Source organism: Silurus aristotelis (genome assembly GCF_946808225.1).
Source record: "Silurus aristotelis genome assembly, chromosome: 3".
Lineage (NCBI taxonomy): Eukaryota > Metazoa > Chordata > Actinopteri > Siluriformes > Siluridae > Silurus > Silurus aristotelis.
The window spans coordinates 19,679,845-19,697,073 of NC_139576.1; the positions used below are offsets into that span (position 1 = coordinate 19,679,845).

The following is a 17,229-nucleotide window of genomic DNA, read 5'->3' on the forward strand; positions in this document are numbered from 1 at the left end:
CTCCAAGAGCTGGGTCCTGGCTTTAGACTGGAGTTTTTCCTGAGACGGTTTAAGAAGAAAACTTACATAAGTTCAGAAAATGCTGCTTCAGCAATTGTCAGGCTGACTCTGATTAGTCTACATGCTCATTAAACTACGTGTTCTCCTAAAAGTATTAACAAATGATGTAACGGAGGACCTTGATTATAATTATGCTTAATGGCTACGTGTCATTAAAGGAGCATTAAAAAAAAAAAAATCACACTCACTGACTGACTTTCAGTAAGCACTGCAAACTGTTCAGAGTCGTTGTAAAAGCCAAAGAGTACCCCTAAGAATACACCCAGGATCTAGTATGTTTTTGAAACCTAGGAGGAAACAGAAGTGATCAAGAAGAGAAACACCACTTGGTCAGTAAATTTAGGTGAGACTCAGGTCTCCAAAAATAATTGCACCCATATAATATGGCTAGTGTAGTCAAATGCTGCCCACTGTGATTAAATGCAAAAATGTGGAGTGTATCAAAAATCTCCAGCATGCTCTCTTTAAGGCAAAGACTGCCAAAGAAAAGCTACTGTAACTGTTTGGAGTTGGCACACTATGCTACATCACATTCTTGCGGAAAGTTGTGAATTTTAGTGCCACACTTTCTCCTAACTGGATGTCTTATCTGTGAAGGCGTCAAGTCGTAAAACAAATCTTTGACATCAAGTAACATGAGATTTGAGTTGCTCTCTGATGTTTGACTTTTTTTACCCTTTTTTAGGTCGATTTATTTCTTATTGAAGAACACAGAACAGGGTGACAAACATGACATTTGTTTTTAACAGTGGTCACAATGAGTTGCAGTATGTTTTGTTGGATTTGCAGCTTTGAAGAATTTTACCAACATTTCCTTTGACTTTAATAATCTTACCTATTTTAATAAATACAGGGTATCCTCTCAGTAGATCTGTGTGCCTGTGTGTCCTGACTGTTGCCAGAGTGCTAGATCACAGTCTAATATGTTCTCAGACAAGATTTGTTCCTATGAAATCTGTGGTACTCTGCATTCTCCTCCATCAATCAGACAAAAATGTATTTGTACATGTGGTATTTAGTTGAACATCGTAGTAAACCTTTTCAGATGCTCTTTTGGGTGAATTGCCATGGAACCGACAAAGCAAACAAACTCTTCCTCCACCAAATCATTTTACTGCTAAATCAAGATATGTGAAATAAAGTTTAAAGCTTGTAATACTACTTAAAAAAAATAAATAAATATTGATTACTTCAGGACATTCCTATTGAGGAATTCCTTCCACATCAAATCTGTTGCAAAAGTTAGAATACAACCCAGGCCTCAAAACAGAGACATCTGGCTCGCCTCGGATCATCAAAGCAAACAGGCTAAATGGATGACTTGGGCTGTGAAACATTTGAAGTGGAGAAAAAAAATAAAAACAGGAGGACAGCAAATAAGCAAGAAGCACAAGACAAGTATTTGAATCTCTATCCTCAGACCTGTCTTTTAGGAGTAGCCTAATGTTTACCAGGTCTGCATTTTTATTACTTTTTCACACACTCCTTGGCTACAAATGCTCTCAAGACAGTCATAAGTTGCTGTCAAAATATCAAAAGCATATAAAAAAAAAATCTGCTAGCATTGGATTCAGGCCTTAGTCTGGAGTGAGGTATACAAATTTGGCTGGATAACACTGATGTAAGGCAAAGCAATGCTGCTTCAGCAACTGTCAAGCTGACTGATTACTCACAAACTCCTGTCATTTAGTGATACAGTTGGGTGTTTTCTCAGTCCATCTGCAAAACTACACAACAGCAGGAGCGGAGGAACTTAAAAAAAAGTTTCTGGCTGCTTTAGTGTTGTTTTAGGTTGGATTTACAGCCTCAGACTGTCTGCTGGGAGTAGTCATGGACAGGGCTCACTTTTTAAACCTGAAAATGAAATTGGATTTGTCCAGACTACTGATGGCTACTAAAGACTTTTCTTGAATGGACTGTCTGCTTAATGTCCTCTCCAACTTTCCATCTACCAGACAACAATTCGAAATTTCTCTTCTGCAGCTGGACAGTTTGAGGTTTTTTTGTATGGAAAGATAACAATTATAAAACAATCTTGCTACTTTGTTTTTTAAAATCAACATTCTGCTCAATGGTCAGTAGAAATCTAATTCTTTAATAACAAGAACATGGGCCAAATAGTGATGGCTAGACGACTGGCTCAGAGCATCTCCAAAACTCTTGTGGGCTGTTCCTGGTCTGCAGTGGTCAGCATCTTATCAAAAGTGATCCAAGGAAGGAACAGTGGTGAACCGGCGACAGGGTCATGAGTGGCCGAGGGTCATTGATGCACATGGGGAGTGAAGACTGGTCCGTGTGGTCCGATCCAACAGACAAGCTCCTGTAGCTCAAATTGCTGAAGAACTTAATGCTGTTAATGCTGGACAGGTCAGGACTGTTTTGCCAGCAAAAGGGGCACCAACACAATATTAGACTGGTGATCATAATGTCATGCCTGATCAGTGTATATTTGCAAATTTATCTGCACTTGTCAATTTACACAATTGCTTCTATTTGCACTTCTGGTAATGGATAAACTGAATTTCATTGCTGTGTACACGTACTATGCAATGACAAAAATCAATCAATCTATCAATCTATCAATCTATCTATCTATTTCATTGTAGCCAATCAACAATTGGATCAGGTACTCATTTCCATGTTGGCTCTGTTTAACATGTTCCCTAACAAAAGAGCCCCTGCTGTCAATGACTGAAAGCCAAGTAGTTCAACCTTTACCTCATCTCAGCCAAATGGTGAGCAGCTGCCTCATTGTTAATGACTTAAGAATGAGAGAGCTTAGGGGTAAATAAAAAAAAGAAAGACCATTTTGGTATTAGAATGGTGTAAAAGCTTGTACAAAATTAAGATCCAATGGATTTGCTAGGGATGAGTCTGGATGCTAGGTGTAAGAGCATGCTAGCAGGCAATGCTCAATGCTAATGATAAACGCAGACCTGCTGGCAGGTGTCTTCTGGTCAACTATGGAAAAAGCTGTAGGAGAGAATTTAAATATTTATTTATATTTTCCAAGATGTATACCAAGGGGCCGTAATAAAACCACAAAGGGCCTAACATTTGCTATTAAGTGAAACGGCATTTGTTTTGATTCCTCCATATTGGATTGATTAAATAGAAAAGTGCAGTTTTTAGTTGGCTCCTGTATCGTCGTAGCATGGATTAAAAATTCATAAACGCCACATATAAACAATAGGATTTTCATCCTGCTTTCTCACATTGCAACAAGGGACTTTTTTTTTTGTTTTGTTAAAGTTTGGAAGAAAAACTAACTCTGGTCCTTGTCACAATTGGTACAAATTCCTTGTTGTTTTCTTGTCTTAAATTCCACTTGAATAATGAGGTTTCTTCTGGTGTGCTCATAATTTCAAAATCCCTAATAAATTTTAATTGGGATTCAAGTCAGGAGATTAAGTAAGCCATGCAAAGGCTCCTTCTTGAGTTACCTTGGCAGTATGTTTGGGGTGAGGGGTGGGGTGGGGGGGGGGGTATGTCTAAGTCTGTTTAAATATAACGCAGGCAAAAGTGTAAAAGATTTGACTTAAAATGTAGCACATCAGAGATTCCTAATTAATTTGATTTCACTACACGATGCTGACTGCTGTAACGGCTGTTTATTTATCAGAAAAAAATTATTTTAATCATTGATGTTAAACAAAAAGGATTTATGCAGGAAGGATTACTGAATATTTATAGAACAAATGTCAACGATTTGTGACTCCAAAGGTTTTCTGCACTGGAGTGTGTTCAGGACAAAGGGCTTTGCTAAGATATGAAGTTTCTCACAAAAATGAGTACACCCCTAACATTTAAGCAACTATTTCACTATATCTTCTCAAGGGACAATACTATTGAAATGAAACTTGGATATATTTTAGAGTAGTCAACGTGCAGCTTGTACAGCAGTACAGAATAAGTGTCTTCTGAAAATTACTCAACATACAGCAATTGTCAAAATATAGCTGCCAACAAAGTACACCCTAAATGATAAAAGCTGTATGTCATGTATCCATGCAAAGCCACATATCCTGTTCATCATATTCATGTTTTTGTCTGTTCGACAGGACCATACAAATGTGTGTATCTTGTAATAGAGCAGTTAAAATGTGGTGCTTTGAGTACAATTCTCTCATACTGAAAACTGGATGGTCAACATGGCACCTCATGCCAAAGAATCTCTGAGGATTTGAGAATTAGAATTGTTGCTTTCCACAAAGATGACCGATGCTATAAGAAGATCGATAACAAGCTGAACCTACAGTACAGTGTCCAGGGTCATACAGAGGTCACAAAGGGCGATCAAAGAAGTTAAGCCCTCATGCTTTGCGTCAGATGTAGAAACTGGTTTAAAAATAAAAAAACCCAGACGCATGGGTGCTGCCAGCTATTCTTTAGATGGCCTCTTCTGAAGCTGGCTCACAAGAAAGCCTGCAAACAGTTTGCTGAAGACAACCTGTCCAAGAGCATGAATTACTAGAACCATGTCCTGTAGTCTGATGACACAGAGATTAACTTGTTTGGCTCAGACAGTGTCCAGCATGGTGTGTGTTAGGTAGGGAGTACCAAGAAAATTGTGTATTGCCTTCAGTCAAGCATGGTGGTGGAAGCATCATGGTCTGGGGCTGAAACATACCACCAAGATAACAACTGCCTTGCTAAGGACACTGAAGGTGAAGGTGATTGAGTGGCCAAGTATGTCTTCAGACCTGAACCCTATTGAGCACCTGTGGGGCATCCTCAGGAAGAAGGTGGAGAATTGCAAGATAGCAAAATATTGACACTTTGGAAACAGTTTTGGCACGTTCTCTTAGAGTTTACTGTTTTGTTGCTTTAGACAATAATGGCTGTATGCTGAATTATTTGCAGAGGACAGTAAATCAGTACTTCTATACAAGATGCATATTGACTACACTCAAATATATCCAAGTTTCATTTCATTAGTATTTTCCCTTGAGAACATATAATACAATTGTTGCTGAAATGTGAGGTGTACTCGTTTTTGTGAGATACTGTAGCTGCTATAAAATAAATAATAACAGAAACCAGCCTGAATTGTTGATGTTGCACAACATTCATGTAAATATAAACAGTTAGAAATATTTTCTCATTCAGTGATTTTATTGGTGACAAATTGTTGTGGTTTTTAGAGAAACAAAACCTGACAGGACATTTCTGTTACAGGAAAATAAATTAACAAAAAAGTGATGTGGCATTTTATTGAAAAGTACTTAATGTTCATTGCAACGCTAATGCAACACGTGCCGTTATAAAAGCAAAACTGTTCAGCGGTGCATTGCGATTCAGTGATTGATTACCGCCAGACTGTGCTGCTCTTTGCACTGAAAGTTTGAACGCTGCTGAAAGCAAGAGGCTTGCCAGTATCTCCTGTTGTGTGAGCTCACAGTGTCTGTCTGTAAGGCTTTTTTCTCTGGATGCGTTCTGACAAAATGTCTAAGAAGTAAAGACAATAGAAATTCAGATCTCTCCTCCTTCACTCTCAGCTCCCATGGAGTCTCTCTTTCGCTCTCGATCATGAACTGTACACACAGTCAGCTTACGCAGTGGCTTTTATTGTTTCAAAATCCTGTGTTTATTCGCACAGTATGAGAAGGAGACAGCAAAGAAGTGTCCCAAATTCACCTCATCCTGCTCCACTATACAGCCAATCTGTATTGATTATAAATTTAAAACTTATAATTTTCAATTTGTAAGTCAAAATTTCCAATTTTAAAACACAACACAAATTTCCATGAAGAAAATAAAAAGTTTTACACTCAGAAATTTCCAGTATGATAATCTGGTGATTCTGGGCTAAAATAAGTATTTAATTGTTGCCAAATCAAAGCGTAATGCAAAACAAGTGACGTCTGCCCAAGCTTGCAAAGTGTATATGTGGTTTTCTTCCTTAATAGAAATCAAACCCCCACAGATTTTTGAGTTTTAAATACCAAATTTTGAATTTTATACATATTTTCTATTTTTTATCGCAAATATGTTGTTTTAATATAATTTTTTATTATATTAGTTTTAATAGTCTGAGGTTAAAAAAAAACAGAAATGTCCTGCCCTTTCCATTTTTTTTTTTTTATCCCATAGTGGCCCTAATACGCTGGCACATGTTATAACTCCCATGCGTACATTCATTTTAAAGTGAGAAATTGTGTCTAAATGAACTATGCATACTGTTTATATGTTTGCTTCTTTCAAATGATAGCTTTACTTTTATATCTAGTTCAAGAAATACTGGACATTTTATGACAGCTGTTTTTTTTTTATTGCTAATAAAATAAAACAAACTTTGATGAAAGAATATATTTTGTACTATTTAAACTCAAAGATTTAGAGCAGCTGTGAAGCAACTTTACTTAATTTCCTACTCTCTCAGCTAAGCAAAGCCAGATAAAGGATACTGACTGATGAAGTACTGAATTACTTAAAAATGCTAGGATTCGAAAGTGGCGCTAAGTGGAGTCGTACCTTGCCCTCAAGTCGAGCTGTGCCTCCATGAGGGACACGGGCATTGCGGGGAGGAAGTGTGAACGTCGGAGCTTCATTACTCAGAGAGACCTTCCCCAAAGTTATCCTGGTCTTTGACATGGGAGAACTCGTCACCAGCTGCACATCTCCCATATTTCTGTAAATAAAAATAAAAAAACAATAGGGTTTCATTATAGATCTCCTGGAGTGCAAAGGTGTACAAGTCATTTAAAAGGAAAGTACAGTTAAAAGACACAAGTGCACACTTGTTTACACCTAAAGGAAATGTTGGTTTCATTTTGTCTGCTCTCACATTTGTCTAACGTGTATTAAACCTCAATTTCAACATGTTTTCAGTAGTGCGTCCTTTCAATTCAATTTTATCGGGACACGGTCCCAATTCAGCTTTACAGAAAGAAAGAAATATAATTTTCTAATTTGTAAATTACTCTAAGTTTAACTCTAAATACATTTTTTTAATTAACAAGCCAGTGTTGACCATGGCCAGGAAAACAGGAAGCAAGTTTACAGTTTAATCCCACTTACTCTACACACCTACTTTTGGTTATTACAAACAGAGTTTAGGTTAGTGGAGTTGAAACACGAACACTTCTGCTTAATGCACTGGCTTCATGCTGAAAGGGTGAAGCTACAAACGAGCCCCTTTTTTTTTAGTTCTGTGGCTCGGAAAAACAGATAAGGTAATACGTATTATCAGCTTGTATCTGTGTTTTCAGGCTGCAACGACGCAAAAGCGTATTTTTACATTTTGGAAACAACCAACATTCCGCACAAGTGACACATTAAGCTGAAGGACCCAAAGTAACTTTCTCCACTAATTCAGTTAAATATTCTAGTTTGTCTAATTTGTGTTTAAAATATAGATTATTTTAAAACACGTTCTACATGTTATCTAGTAAATCCACTATCCACACTATGATCACAGTTTTACATAGACTATTCACATGACCATAACCTACCTATTCACATAAACCCAGTTCACTACCATATATGTACATGTTCATGGTAAAATTCACAGGAGCCACGTGAGCCCTAACTCCATATACTACACACATATATGACCCTACTTGAACACTCTAGGGAGGAATTAACTTGCTAAATGTGTAGAGATTCCATCAAGGAGTCAAATGTGGGGGTCTTTTTTTTTTTTTAAAGGGGGCTTATACTGTTACAGTGAATATGCTACCAGCGTCATAAACTGTTTCACTGCTCCAGTCTATTTTCATCTGTGATAGTGATCAAAAGGTTTAGAGAGCCACTGACGGTTCTTAAACAAGTCCATTAATGGGCAACGTTACCCTTGGATTTTTTGTAAGTCACTCAAATAACATCTGCCAGATGAATAAATGTAAACATGCTAAAAATGAAAAAAAAAAAAAAAAAAAGAATTAGCTACACATTTTTGGATTCTAGAATGGTGCAGACCAATTCAGACATTTCAGTGATTCTGTCCAACATAAGCCACAACACACCCAGTGATTTACTGATTCAAATAAAATAATCAGACGCCCAAGCAAACATGAGCACTTCCAAATTCCTGAACCAAATGAAACGTTTCTGGGAGCTCAGCCAACCCACCTCAATGTTACAGCCAATAACATGCATAAAACACAAAATCAATAATCATAAAATCAGAATCACGTTTCCTACTTTAGCAAGATCAAATTTAAATAGAAATATTGAAATCAATTAGCTTCATTTCGTCTACTGAGTTACATGCAGACAATTCTGCTGTTTGTTTTGTTTTTTTACTGGTTCGTTTTCTTGTATGGCTCCATTTGTGCGCAACAACAAGACATCAAAAGCAGAATTCTACAATTATTGGCACCCTACAAAAAAAAAAAAGAAGGTTCTGAATTACACAAGCATCAGTTCATACTTAGTCAAACGGGTTTTCTAGAAAAAATTGTAATGCTGTTTTTAAACACACACACACACACACACACACACACACACACACACACACACACACACACACACACACACACACACACACACACACACACACACACACACACACACAATTTGTTTGCATTTTTCAGCGGTACAAAATATTTTCTAACGTTTTAAATGAAGATAGTACCATACCTTATGGTAAATTTTATTAATGTGTTTATTTATTTTGTTAGAAGAAACAAATTTTATCCAGTTGTAATTTCTATTACGATATATAATGTTTGTTTTATACATTTTTCTTTGCTCACTTTTAAAAGCATCAATAATTCTAACCTTGACTGCATGTTGGCCAGTTGCCCTCAACTCTTCTGTTTAAGTCGTTACAGTGCAGCAGCATATAAAACCATGCATTAACACAACTTAATGGAAGTACAAAAGCGCACAACGTGGTTGTATAAAATGCGGATAAAATAAACATCAGTAAATGCACATACAATGCAAAAACCACAGGTATGTGTATCCTGCTTTGTCTGAACTCACTACAGTCAGAGGTGAGGAGGGAAAGGAGGATGTTTCACATTACGCTGGAAAAGCCCTCATTAACACCGAGTAAAAATTTCAGCTTGGTCTAGTGGGTTTGAGGATTCTAACCGTGATCAAAAGTGAAAAACATTAACATAAAACAAAAGAAAACAGCATGCATGCAAGGAATGCAACAGCTACTGAGCAGTCCAAGGATTGTGTAAATACAGCTGGATACTTGATGCAGAAGCCTTTTCCTTTTCTTCCTCTTCCATCTATCGCTCTATATCCTGAGATGATCCTGAGATTTCTTTCTCTAAGATTTTTATTTCTCTCCTCACTTCATTTCCATCATTATTATATTATGAACTAAATAGTTCTGTTGGTTTTATAATATGATAAGCATTAGGTAGGATGGATCGAGCAGCATTCTATTAGAGCAAATTAAAAAAAGCTTAGAAAAGAACATGTACAGGAGACGCTCCACAGAAACAGAAAACATGTATTCAATGTCTTATTGGATCAGGAAATTCCCATGTCAGAATTTTGTGACTTTTGTGATTTTCTGCTCCTGGAGCTTTGGGTTTTCAAAAGCAAGTTGATTTCTGCTTGGGTCAATTTCTTTTAGGATCACAACAGGTTACACAACAGTTCAGAAAAGCTATTGAAAAGGAAGATGGTGTAGACTGTAAAAGAGCAAACTACAGGGGAATAGGGAACCCTTACAGGGGAGCAAATGTTCTAAATTCCCCCCTTACATTTAAGTGATCATGCATATGTTTACTACAATTTTTACTCTTTGATGCCATTAGTTTTTTTTTACAGTGTTTATGATTTCCTCTGTTTTTTTCCACATCACTAAAATTACAAAACAGTTATATGAAAACATTATTTTGTACACCCCCTGGGTACACGTTAGGAATTCAGGGGTCCACAGACCCCACTTTTTGGAGAACCCCTGATCTGATTAATCATACCCAATGCAACATGCTAAATAGGTGCATCTCTACACAGACAGTAACCCAAGCTAAGGATCAAATCAGGGATCCTGGAGGTATGAAAGACAATCCTACCTGCTGCACTACTACAGTATGTCAATCCCTTGTAGTTTGATATTACTAATGATATTGGCTTTTTATCCTGCGCCAAGATCTGGCAGCATTTAGTTTTGGGGAATTTGGGTACTTCTGAGCAGTAAATATGCTTCTGTGGATTTAGGATTCTTTGATTTTCTTGTTGTCTGCAGTCACATGGGCAGTCAAGGAGATTAAGACGAACATTTAACTAGAAAAGTTGCATGATTAGGAGCTGTTACTTTCTTTGTCACTATACATTTCCATTCCCTGCTTTGTCTTATAACATCCTGGTGCACTGACAAAGTTGCCCTCGCTCTCCGTTATCCCCATGCATTGATGTGAGATAGAAAGATCAGTGTAGTCTATCCACATGAATATTGTGTAATATTTTCAGGCAGTTCAGTCTCCCACTGTTTCATTCCATTAAAACAGAAAAAAAGATTTTCGTAGTAGAGCAAGTATAAATGTGCCAGACCAGCAAGAACACAATGCACAAGTTTCAGGTAATTACTCAAAGTCATTTCTTTTTTCCTGGAAGTAAATATTTCCAAATAGAAGCGATAAAGCTGCCTTTATTTAAAACAGCCCTGTATAAGACACCAGGATCTCCTCGTTCATTGACTGGGTCAAGTCTGAACTGGAGGTATGATGATCATTAAACACAAATTTATTATAACAACTAAAGAATAAGCTTACCGTGTAGACTGATGTAAACCAGTCTACTGTAATGTTCATTTGACGTTTAAATACGGAGGTCTGCTTAGAGAAATATGAAAGCTTTGCTAACCCTGTCAAATGATGGAGTGGATTCACAGACAGGTCTTTGTCCATAAACAAAACACTGCATCGAACCTGAACGCACACCTGTTTCAGATTAAAATACTGCTGTAATATTTATAAGCTTCAGAGCTTCCAAAACCTAAACATGTAAAGATGAGCAGACGTGAAGCTGATAACAGATACACAAACGACTAGCTATTATAAAATGAAAACTTACCCTTAAGCAAATATCCAGGTCTGTGTGTATGCATGCATGTTTGATAAGTTACTATATACAGCATTCATTTGTTGTATGTATTTATCTAATTATTGCATTCGGCATGATAGAAGTCAAAAGTGATTCTATGCCTCACAGATGCACATGAACACCGTACCTTGCTTTCTTACAGTACAATGCCGTAGACAAGAGAAAACGAGAATAGTAAAGTAACTGCCTTTAACATGAGGTGCTTTTGGAATTAAATAAACAAACAATTTAACAAATTGTAACATTTATACCACCATTTTATTTGTTGTACTTATTAACATTCTAGGGACTGATTTATATATATATATATATAAAAAAAAAAAACACACAATATGTTCCCTCCACTCTTTTGGGAAGATGTTCCACCAGATTTTGGAGTGTGCTTATGGATATTTGTGTTCATCAGCCACAAGGGTGTTATGAAAAACAGGTACTGATGTAGGTGAGGAGACCTGGGCTGCAGTCAGCATTCATATTCATCCCAAAGGTGTTCAGTAGGGATGAGATCAGAGCTGTACAGCAGGCCACTCAAGATCTTCCTCTCCAAAGCATGTAAACCAGATCAGGAGCTCACTTTGTGCACAGAGGCATTGCCATGCTGGAACAGGTTTGAGTTTCCAAGTTCAAGTGCAAAACCTAATTATAGCATATCCAAAGACGTCCTGTACAATTGAGTGCCTCCAGCTTTGTGCTAACAGTTTGGTAACATATTGCATGAATGGTCAGGTAACCCAATACTTTTGGAAATATAGTGCAATTCCATATGATCAGAAATGGAACCGATACAAATGATTTCATGAAGCTTCAGTGATAAAATTGTCTTCTCAAACTTTGATAAGCAGCATTAAAAATGACAAATTCATGTGAAAATGAAAATAAAATAATGAAAATGATCTGGTCATAATCAGGTCTTAAAATTAGGTAAAATCATCTTCTAATAAACAACACAATGTAAAAGCCAATTTTACACATTCACTGCTTTTATAGGAAAACAAACCAACTACGTTTGTTGATGGTGGTGAAGGGGTGATGATTTAATACAAAATAGGTTTTTTTTTTGCATTCCACTTACTTCCACTATATACTTTTAACAATCATAACACAAATCATTAGTCAGAAAATTAGCAAAAATGTTACAAATTAGATAAAGTAACTTGGTATAGGATAGCTTTTCTTATCAATATCTTTAAATACTTAGTCTGTGTAGGTCAAGTTTTAGAATAACTTGGGAATAGAAAGAATAGTGTGTTGTTCCATTTATTCGGTTGATGGCTACAAACAGCTGATGAGTGGTTTGAAAGATTTTGTGAACCCAGTAATGCTGAATCATGTTTTTACTTTTGCATACAAGAAGAGTATATAATTTAATTTCCTTGTTTCCAACTCTCCCCCTAAACTGTTCACTGCAGCAAAAGCAGATTAGCAAATAGGCACAGGAGGTCTCATGAGCTCATTTTCTTACCAATAATTTGCTGTTAGGACCATTAAAAATGCAATCTTTTGGCTTATCAGGTGATTACACTCAATTGTGTGTTGTGTCCAACTTACAGTGTAAAATATTTGTACACCCTATCCAGTGTCATGCAGTGCAGAACATTTAAAGAGACAAGTTCACATCTGTATTCATGAGCCTAAAGCTCAAGTAACATAAATACTAGAGCATTACATTGGATAATTAATATATTTAGATATCAAGGCTGTTTCCTGTTATGCTGCATTTTCCTAAAGCCTGGGAGAGCTTTAGCTCCTGTCTTATCCTACAGGTCTGTTTGACCATGAGGTCATTGCCCTGAGCATCACTGTACTGTTCGATAACAAGCTTGGGACAAGGTGAGTGCTGTGCCAAATCAGCGGGTAATAACCTCTACATAGTGAGGTCATCTGTATTCCATTTATTCAAACACATGCCAAGACACAATACTCACACTGTCCAGCTGAGATCTAAAATTTCCTGGATGCCTTAGTGTCTCATAGAACGTTCTGGCCAGCTTTTAGATGATTGCCAAGAACAATGAAAATTCCTAAAAAATTAATAAATAAAATTAAAGTTAAATAAATGAAAGTTATTTTAAACTGCCAGAGTCAAGAGAGGGGAAAGTAGAAATGAGATAGAGAGAACAGGAAAACAACTATTAGTTTAGCAACAGGATGGGAAAACACAGCTGTAACAGAGGGGGGGAGTCTTAAACATGGGTAGTGTGCGGTTGGGCTTCAGGCAACTGTAGTAATTATGGAGACTAAATTAAGGGAATAAAGTCCAAAAACACACACACACACACACACACACACACAACTATTCTAAAACAGCACATACAGGCAAACATATATACAGTATGCTGCAAAAAAAGTTCTATTTTCCCCAGCTGCACAAACATCGCATGTAGATATCGAACCTTATGGCCTAAGGAAACAGTGACAGTGAAAAAGAAAAACAGCAGGACAAAAGACACACAGACATAGCCACATTCATACAAACAGAACACTGACAGACCACTGATAAGGGACCAATGCTGCCCCTATCTCCTGTTAACACCAGCACAATAAATTGTGTGTTGGAAAAATTCTCCATAAGCTTTTATTCACAAAAAAAAAACAACACCTGGTTATGCTGATGGAAATCTTGGCTAATTATGCATGCTTTGAATGCAGCATGTTCAATAATATTAAAATACATATTGCTCAGTAATATGGCTAGTAGTACTAAGTATCCTACTTTACCTATGTGAATGAAATGGTCAAAGACCTCTGAGACCCTGTTGCACTCCTTCCATGAATGGGTCCCAGTTTCCAAGCATGAGAATTTGTGTGCTTGAAGCAGCCAAAATCAGACTTCTTGAGAAACAAGAGAAGGCAATTCAAGGCCTACATTTCAATTCAACTGCTCTCAAGTGGCACTGGTCATCCTAAACAGGTACTACAAAGGTTGATGATTATGTTAACATTTGAAAAGCTATTTCAAACAGGTTAATCTACTACTTATTAAAAGAAAAGCAATCCCGTACTTTATTATCCCTCACAAGAAGAATGGCAACATGCGGTTTAGTCAGTTAATGGCTTTTCCTGTACAGGGAATAGCAGAGCTGGCCACTTTATTTGGATTAAAATGGGATCAAAGGGATCTCCCAGTCAGGCTAAATCGATTTCGGAAACATCTCATTTGTGTTGAGTGGGTGCAGTTCTGCATGACGCACCAGCCTGGACAGAAACTACACAACTACAACTATGATTTTAAAGAAAGAACCTACACTATGTGCTAAGTCGGTGCCGCACATGTTTTTAAAATCATTTCCGTGTGACTTTCTCTGCATGTATCAGTGACTTCTTGGAATTTTGCTACAACAGCCCAGGCCAGGCTTTAATTATATGACAGCAAGAGGTTTTAACACAGTTCAGGGCACATCACATAATTGTAATAACTGCAGAAACCAGGATCGGCATTATAGAAAGGACCACAACACGGATCGTATACTATAAAGCCAAATGCGGACCATCTCAACTGCTCATTTCTAATGTGTTATCGCTATGCTTCCATTCCTCCATTAATTGCTGCAAACTGTTTCATTTTAATGAGTTAAATATTTGGGTTTAGAGGCTCTCTATCTTTTTTTTTTTTGGTTTGTCCTTTTTTTCTATCTTGATTTTACTTTACGAATATAGGCAATAATCTGCTGCTCTGGGATCAGTTGAGAACAATCATCATCACATAATCAGGTGGTCTTGGAATGCGAGTTTTTCCCACTTATTGGTTTTCCATGTTGAATATGACAGCTGGAAGTAAAAACAAAACAAAAAAGTTTGTGGTGGCCTAGTTACTGCCCTGATTATACGTGATTATTATAATCATAACATGATTACATACATATATATATGTATAATCATAGATAGAGAGGAATAGAGTCAGACAGACAGACAGACAGTCAGACAGACAGACATGGATAAATAATGTGATTTTTGCACGAGTACATGTTTTATAATAAACAAGCGTTGCACAAATTATTTCTTCAAAGCTCTGCTGTAGTTCTCGTGAATCAGGGAACATATTTTCACTTGTTATAGAGGAAAAGCAGATCAGACCATATCAGCCACTTATAAGGAGTAAATGTGATAGACACGCGCACACATACGCACAAACGCGCGCGCGCGCACACACAAACACACGCACGCGACTTTTTTAGTCTCATGAACAAATGGTTACAATCATATTAACCGCACAATACACGAGAAGTATTGTATATACTAAAGTGTATGATACAAAAGTACAGAATCAGTAGTTTCTCATCAGTGCACAGGAAGTTCACTGCAGCAGTGGTAAGGAAAAGGTCAGTGTTTGTTTAGATGAGCAGGAATGTAAAGTGCATGGACTCACCACGGCGGATGTAGAAACCCTCTCGGTGCGGTGAGGTACGGTGCGGTGCGGTTTGGGCTGAAAGTCTCTCGGCGCTGTGAAGCGGTCCACTGCAGTTCAGACTAAACGCGCTGTCACGGCTAGTGACGTGTCACGACACAAGGATTTGTATTGGCTGTAAGAGGACGACGCGAAAAAGGAGGCGGTTCCTAAGCGGCGGTCCGAGCTGTGAATGGCTGCGTCCAAAAATCTCATACTCCATACATTCACAGCTTCATAACACCAGTGTGTGTGTGTGTGTGTGTGTGTGTGTGTGTGTGTGTGTGTGTGTGCATTTACAAATGAGAGACTGACAGACAGGCAGACAGACAGGCAGACAGGTAGACAGACAGACAGACAGACAGACAGACAGACAGACAGATAGATAGATAGATAGATAGATAGATAGATAGATAGATAGATAGATAGATAGATAGATAGATAGATAGATAGATAGATAGATAGATAGATAGATAGAAGACAGACAGACAGACAGACAGACAGACAGACAGACAGACAGACAGACATATGGACAAAAGTATTCAGGACACCTGATTTTTCCAGCCCTATATGGTTCTTCCCCAAACTTTTACCACAAAATTGGAGGCACACATTTGTGTAGGATGTCTCCGCATATGGCATTACATTTTCCCTTCACTTGAAATAGGAGATCCAAATCTGTTCCAGCATGACAATGATCCTGTGCACAAACAGTTGATTCAGGTGGTAGTGTTCAGGAAAAACATAATGCTATGTGCTTATGTAACCCCATAGCTCCACAAAAGACCTACTGTAGGCTAGCTATATTGGGACGATGCCAGCTGCAATACATACGACATGGGAAACTGACGTCCAATGTCTATACATGTGCTATAAATTTATAACTAGAACTTTCTACCTAGTTGACCGTTAAAACACAGCACATTTTTGAAGGCCTTCATCTCCTAAGGTAACGGTCTAGACATGCCATCTAGAGGCTCACATGTGCAATGTGAGACAGCAGGCAAAACAGTGGCTGCAGAAATAGATAATAGTAGAAACGCTGAGAGTCTAGAGAGTATGATAATCCTACTTCAAACACCAGACATCACAAGACAATTACTATATGACTGTATTAAATCTGAAAGATTTATATAATTTTTTTTATGTTGTATTAATTCATTTAAATATCATTACTCTTGGATCAGACAGACATTACTGATTGTGTTTTATTTCTGCAGTTTTGTTTTTTTTCTTTTCTTTTGGCATGCAGTCATTAAAAGTCATCCTTTACAAATGTTATTTTTTGAGCTAAACACTGGGCAATTTTGTCCCGAAGTGCAAACAAAAATTGGGGAATGTCAGTTTGACCAACTGTGTTTTCAGCTTGTGTAAACAGGAAAGCACTGAGATATTGATAACAATTTACCACACAAGGAACCCGATAATCTCTGATTTTTAGTGTACAGTACTGGAAGTAGTGAATGTACTGGAAGTGAAAATACATTCCAGTGAAAGATTTAGAGATTCTTTTCTGCAATATGCAGTGCTACAATCCTGCATTTTATACTTGAAGAATTTTTAGTAAGTGTGAATAGCAATCCTTCCCCCAAAGCTGATTAAAACAGGAAGAGAAAAAAATCCTGATGTTACCTAAGCATAGTGGTGCAATAATATCTCTAAATTAACCCTAAGGGACACATTGCTCCTAATTCTTGTTAATCTTGCCACATATGCATAGTAATGTTGCCAGTTTACAGGCTGCCTTCCAACTAGCAGGTTTATTAGTG

The 17,229-nt window shown here is 37.4% G+C and overlaps 1 protein-coding gene across 3 annotated transcripts in view; it reads right to left on the bottom strand.

The window, feature by feature from the left end:
* Positions 1-15,576, bottom strand: part of mylka (myosin, light chain kinase a) — a 54,295-nt gene extending 38,719 nt beyond the window's left edge. Inside the window, exons 1-3 of one of the 3 annotated variants that reach the window (XM_083536672.1) lie at positions 15,443-15,542; positions 13,002-13,097; positions 6,535-6,691 (exon numbers count right to left, since the gene is read on the bottom strand). In XM_083536672.1, the coding sequence (XP_083392798.1) occupies positions 6,535-6,687 (153 nt within the window). In that variant the 5' untranslated portion in view covers positions 6,688-6,691; positions 13,002-13,097; positions 15,443-15,542. Of the gene's footprint in view, positions 1-6,534; positions 6,692-13,001; positions 13,098-15,442 lie in introns of all 3 variants that reach the window. The other 2 variants (XM_083536671.1, XM_083536673.1) reach the window with 2 other exon arrangements.
* Between the last annotated feature and the right edge of the window lie 1,653 nt (positions 15,577-17,229).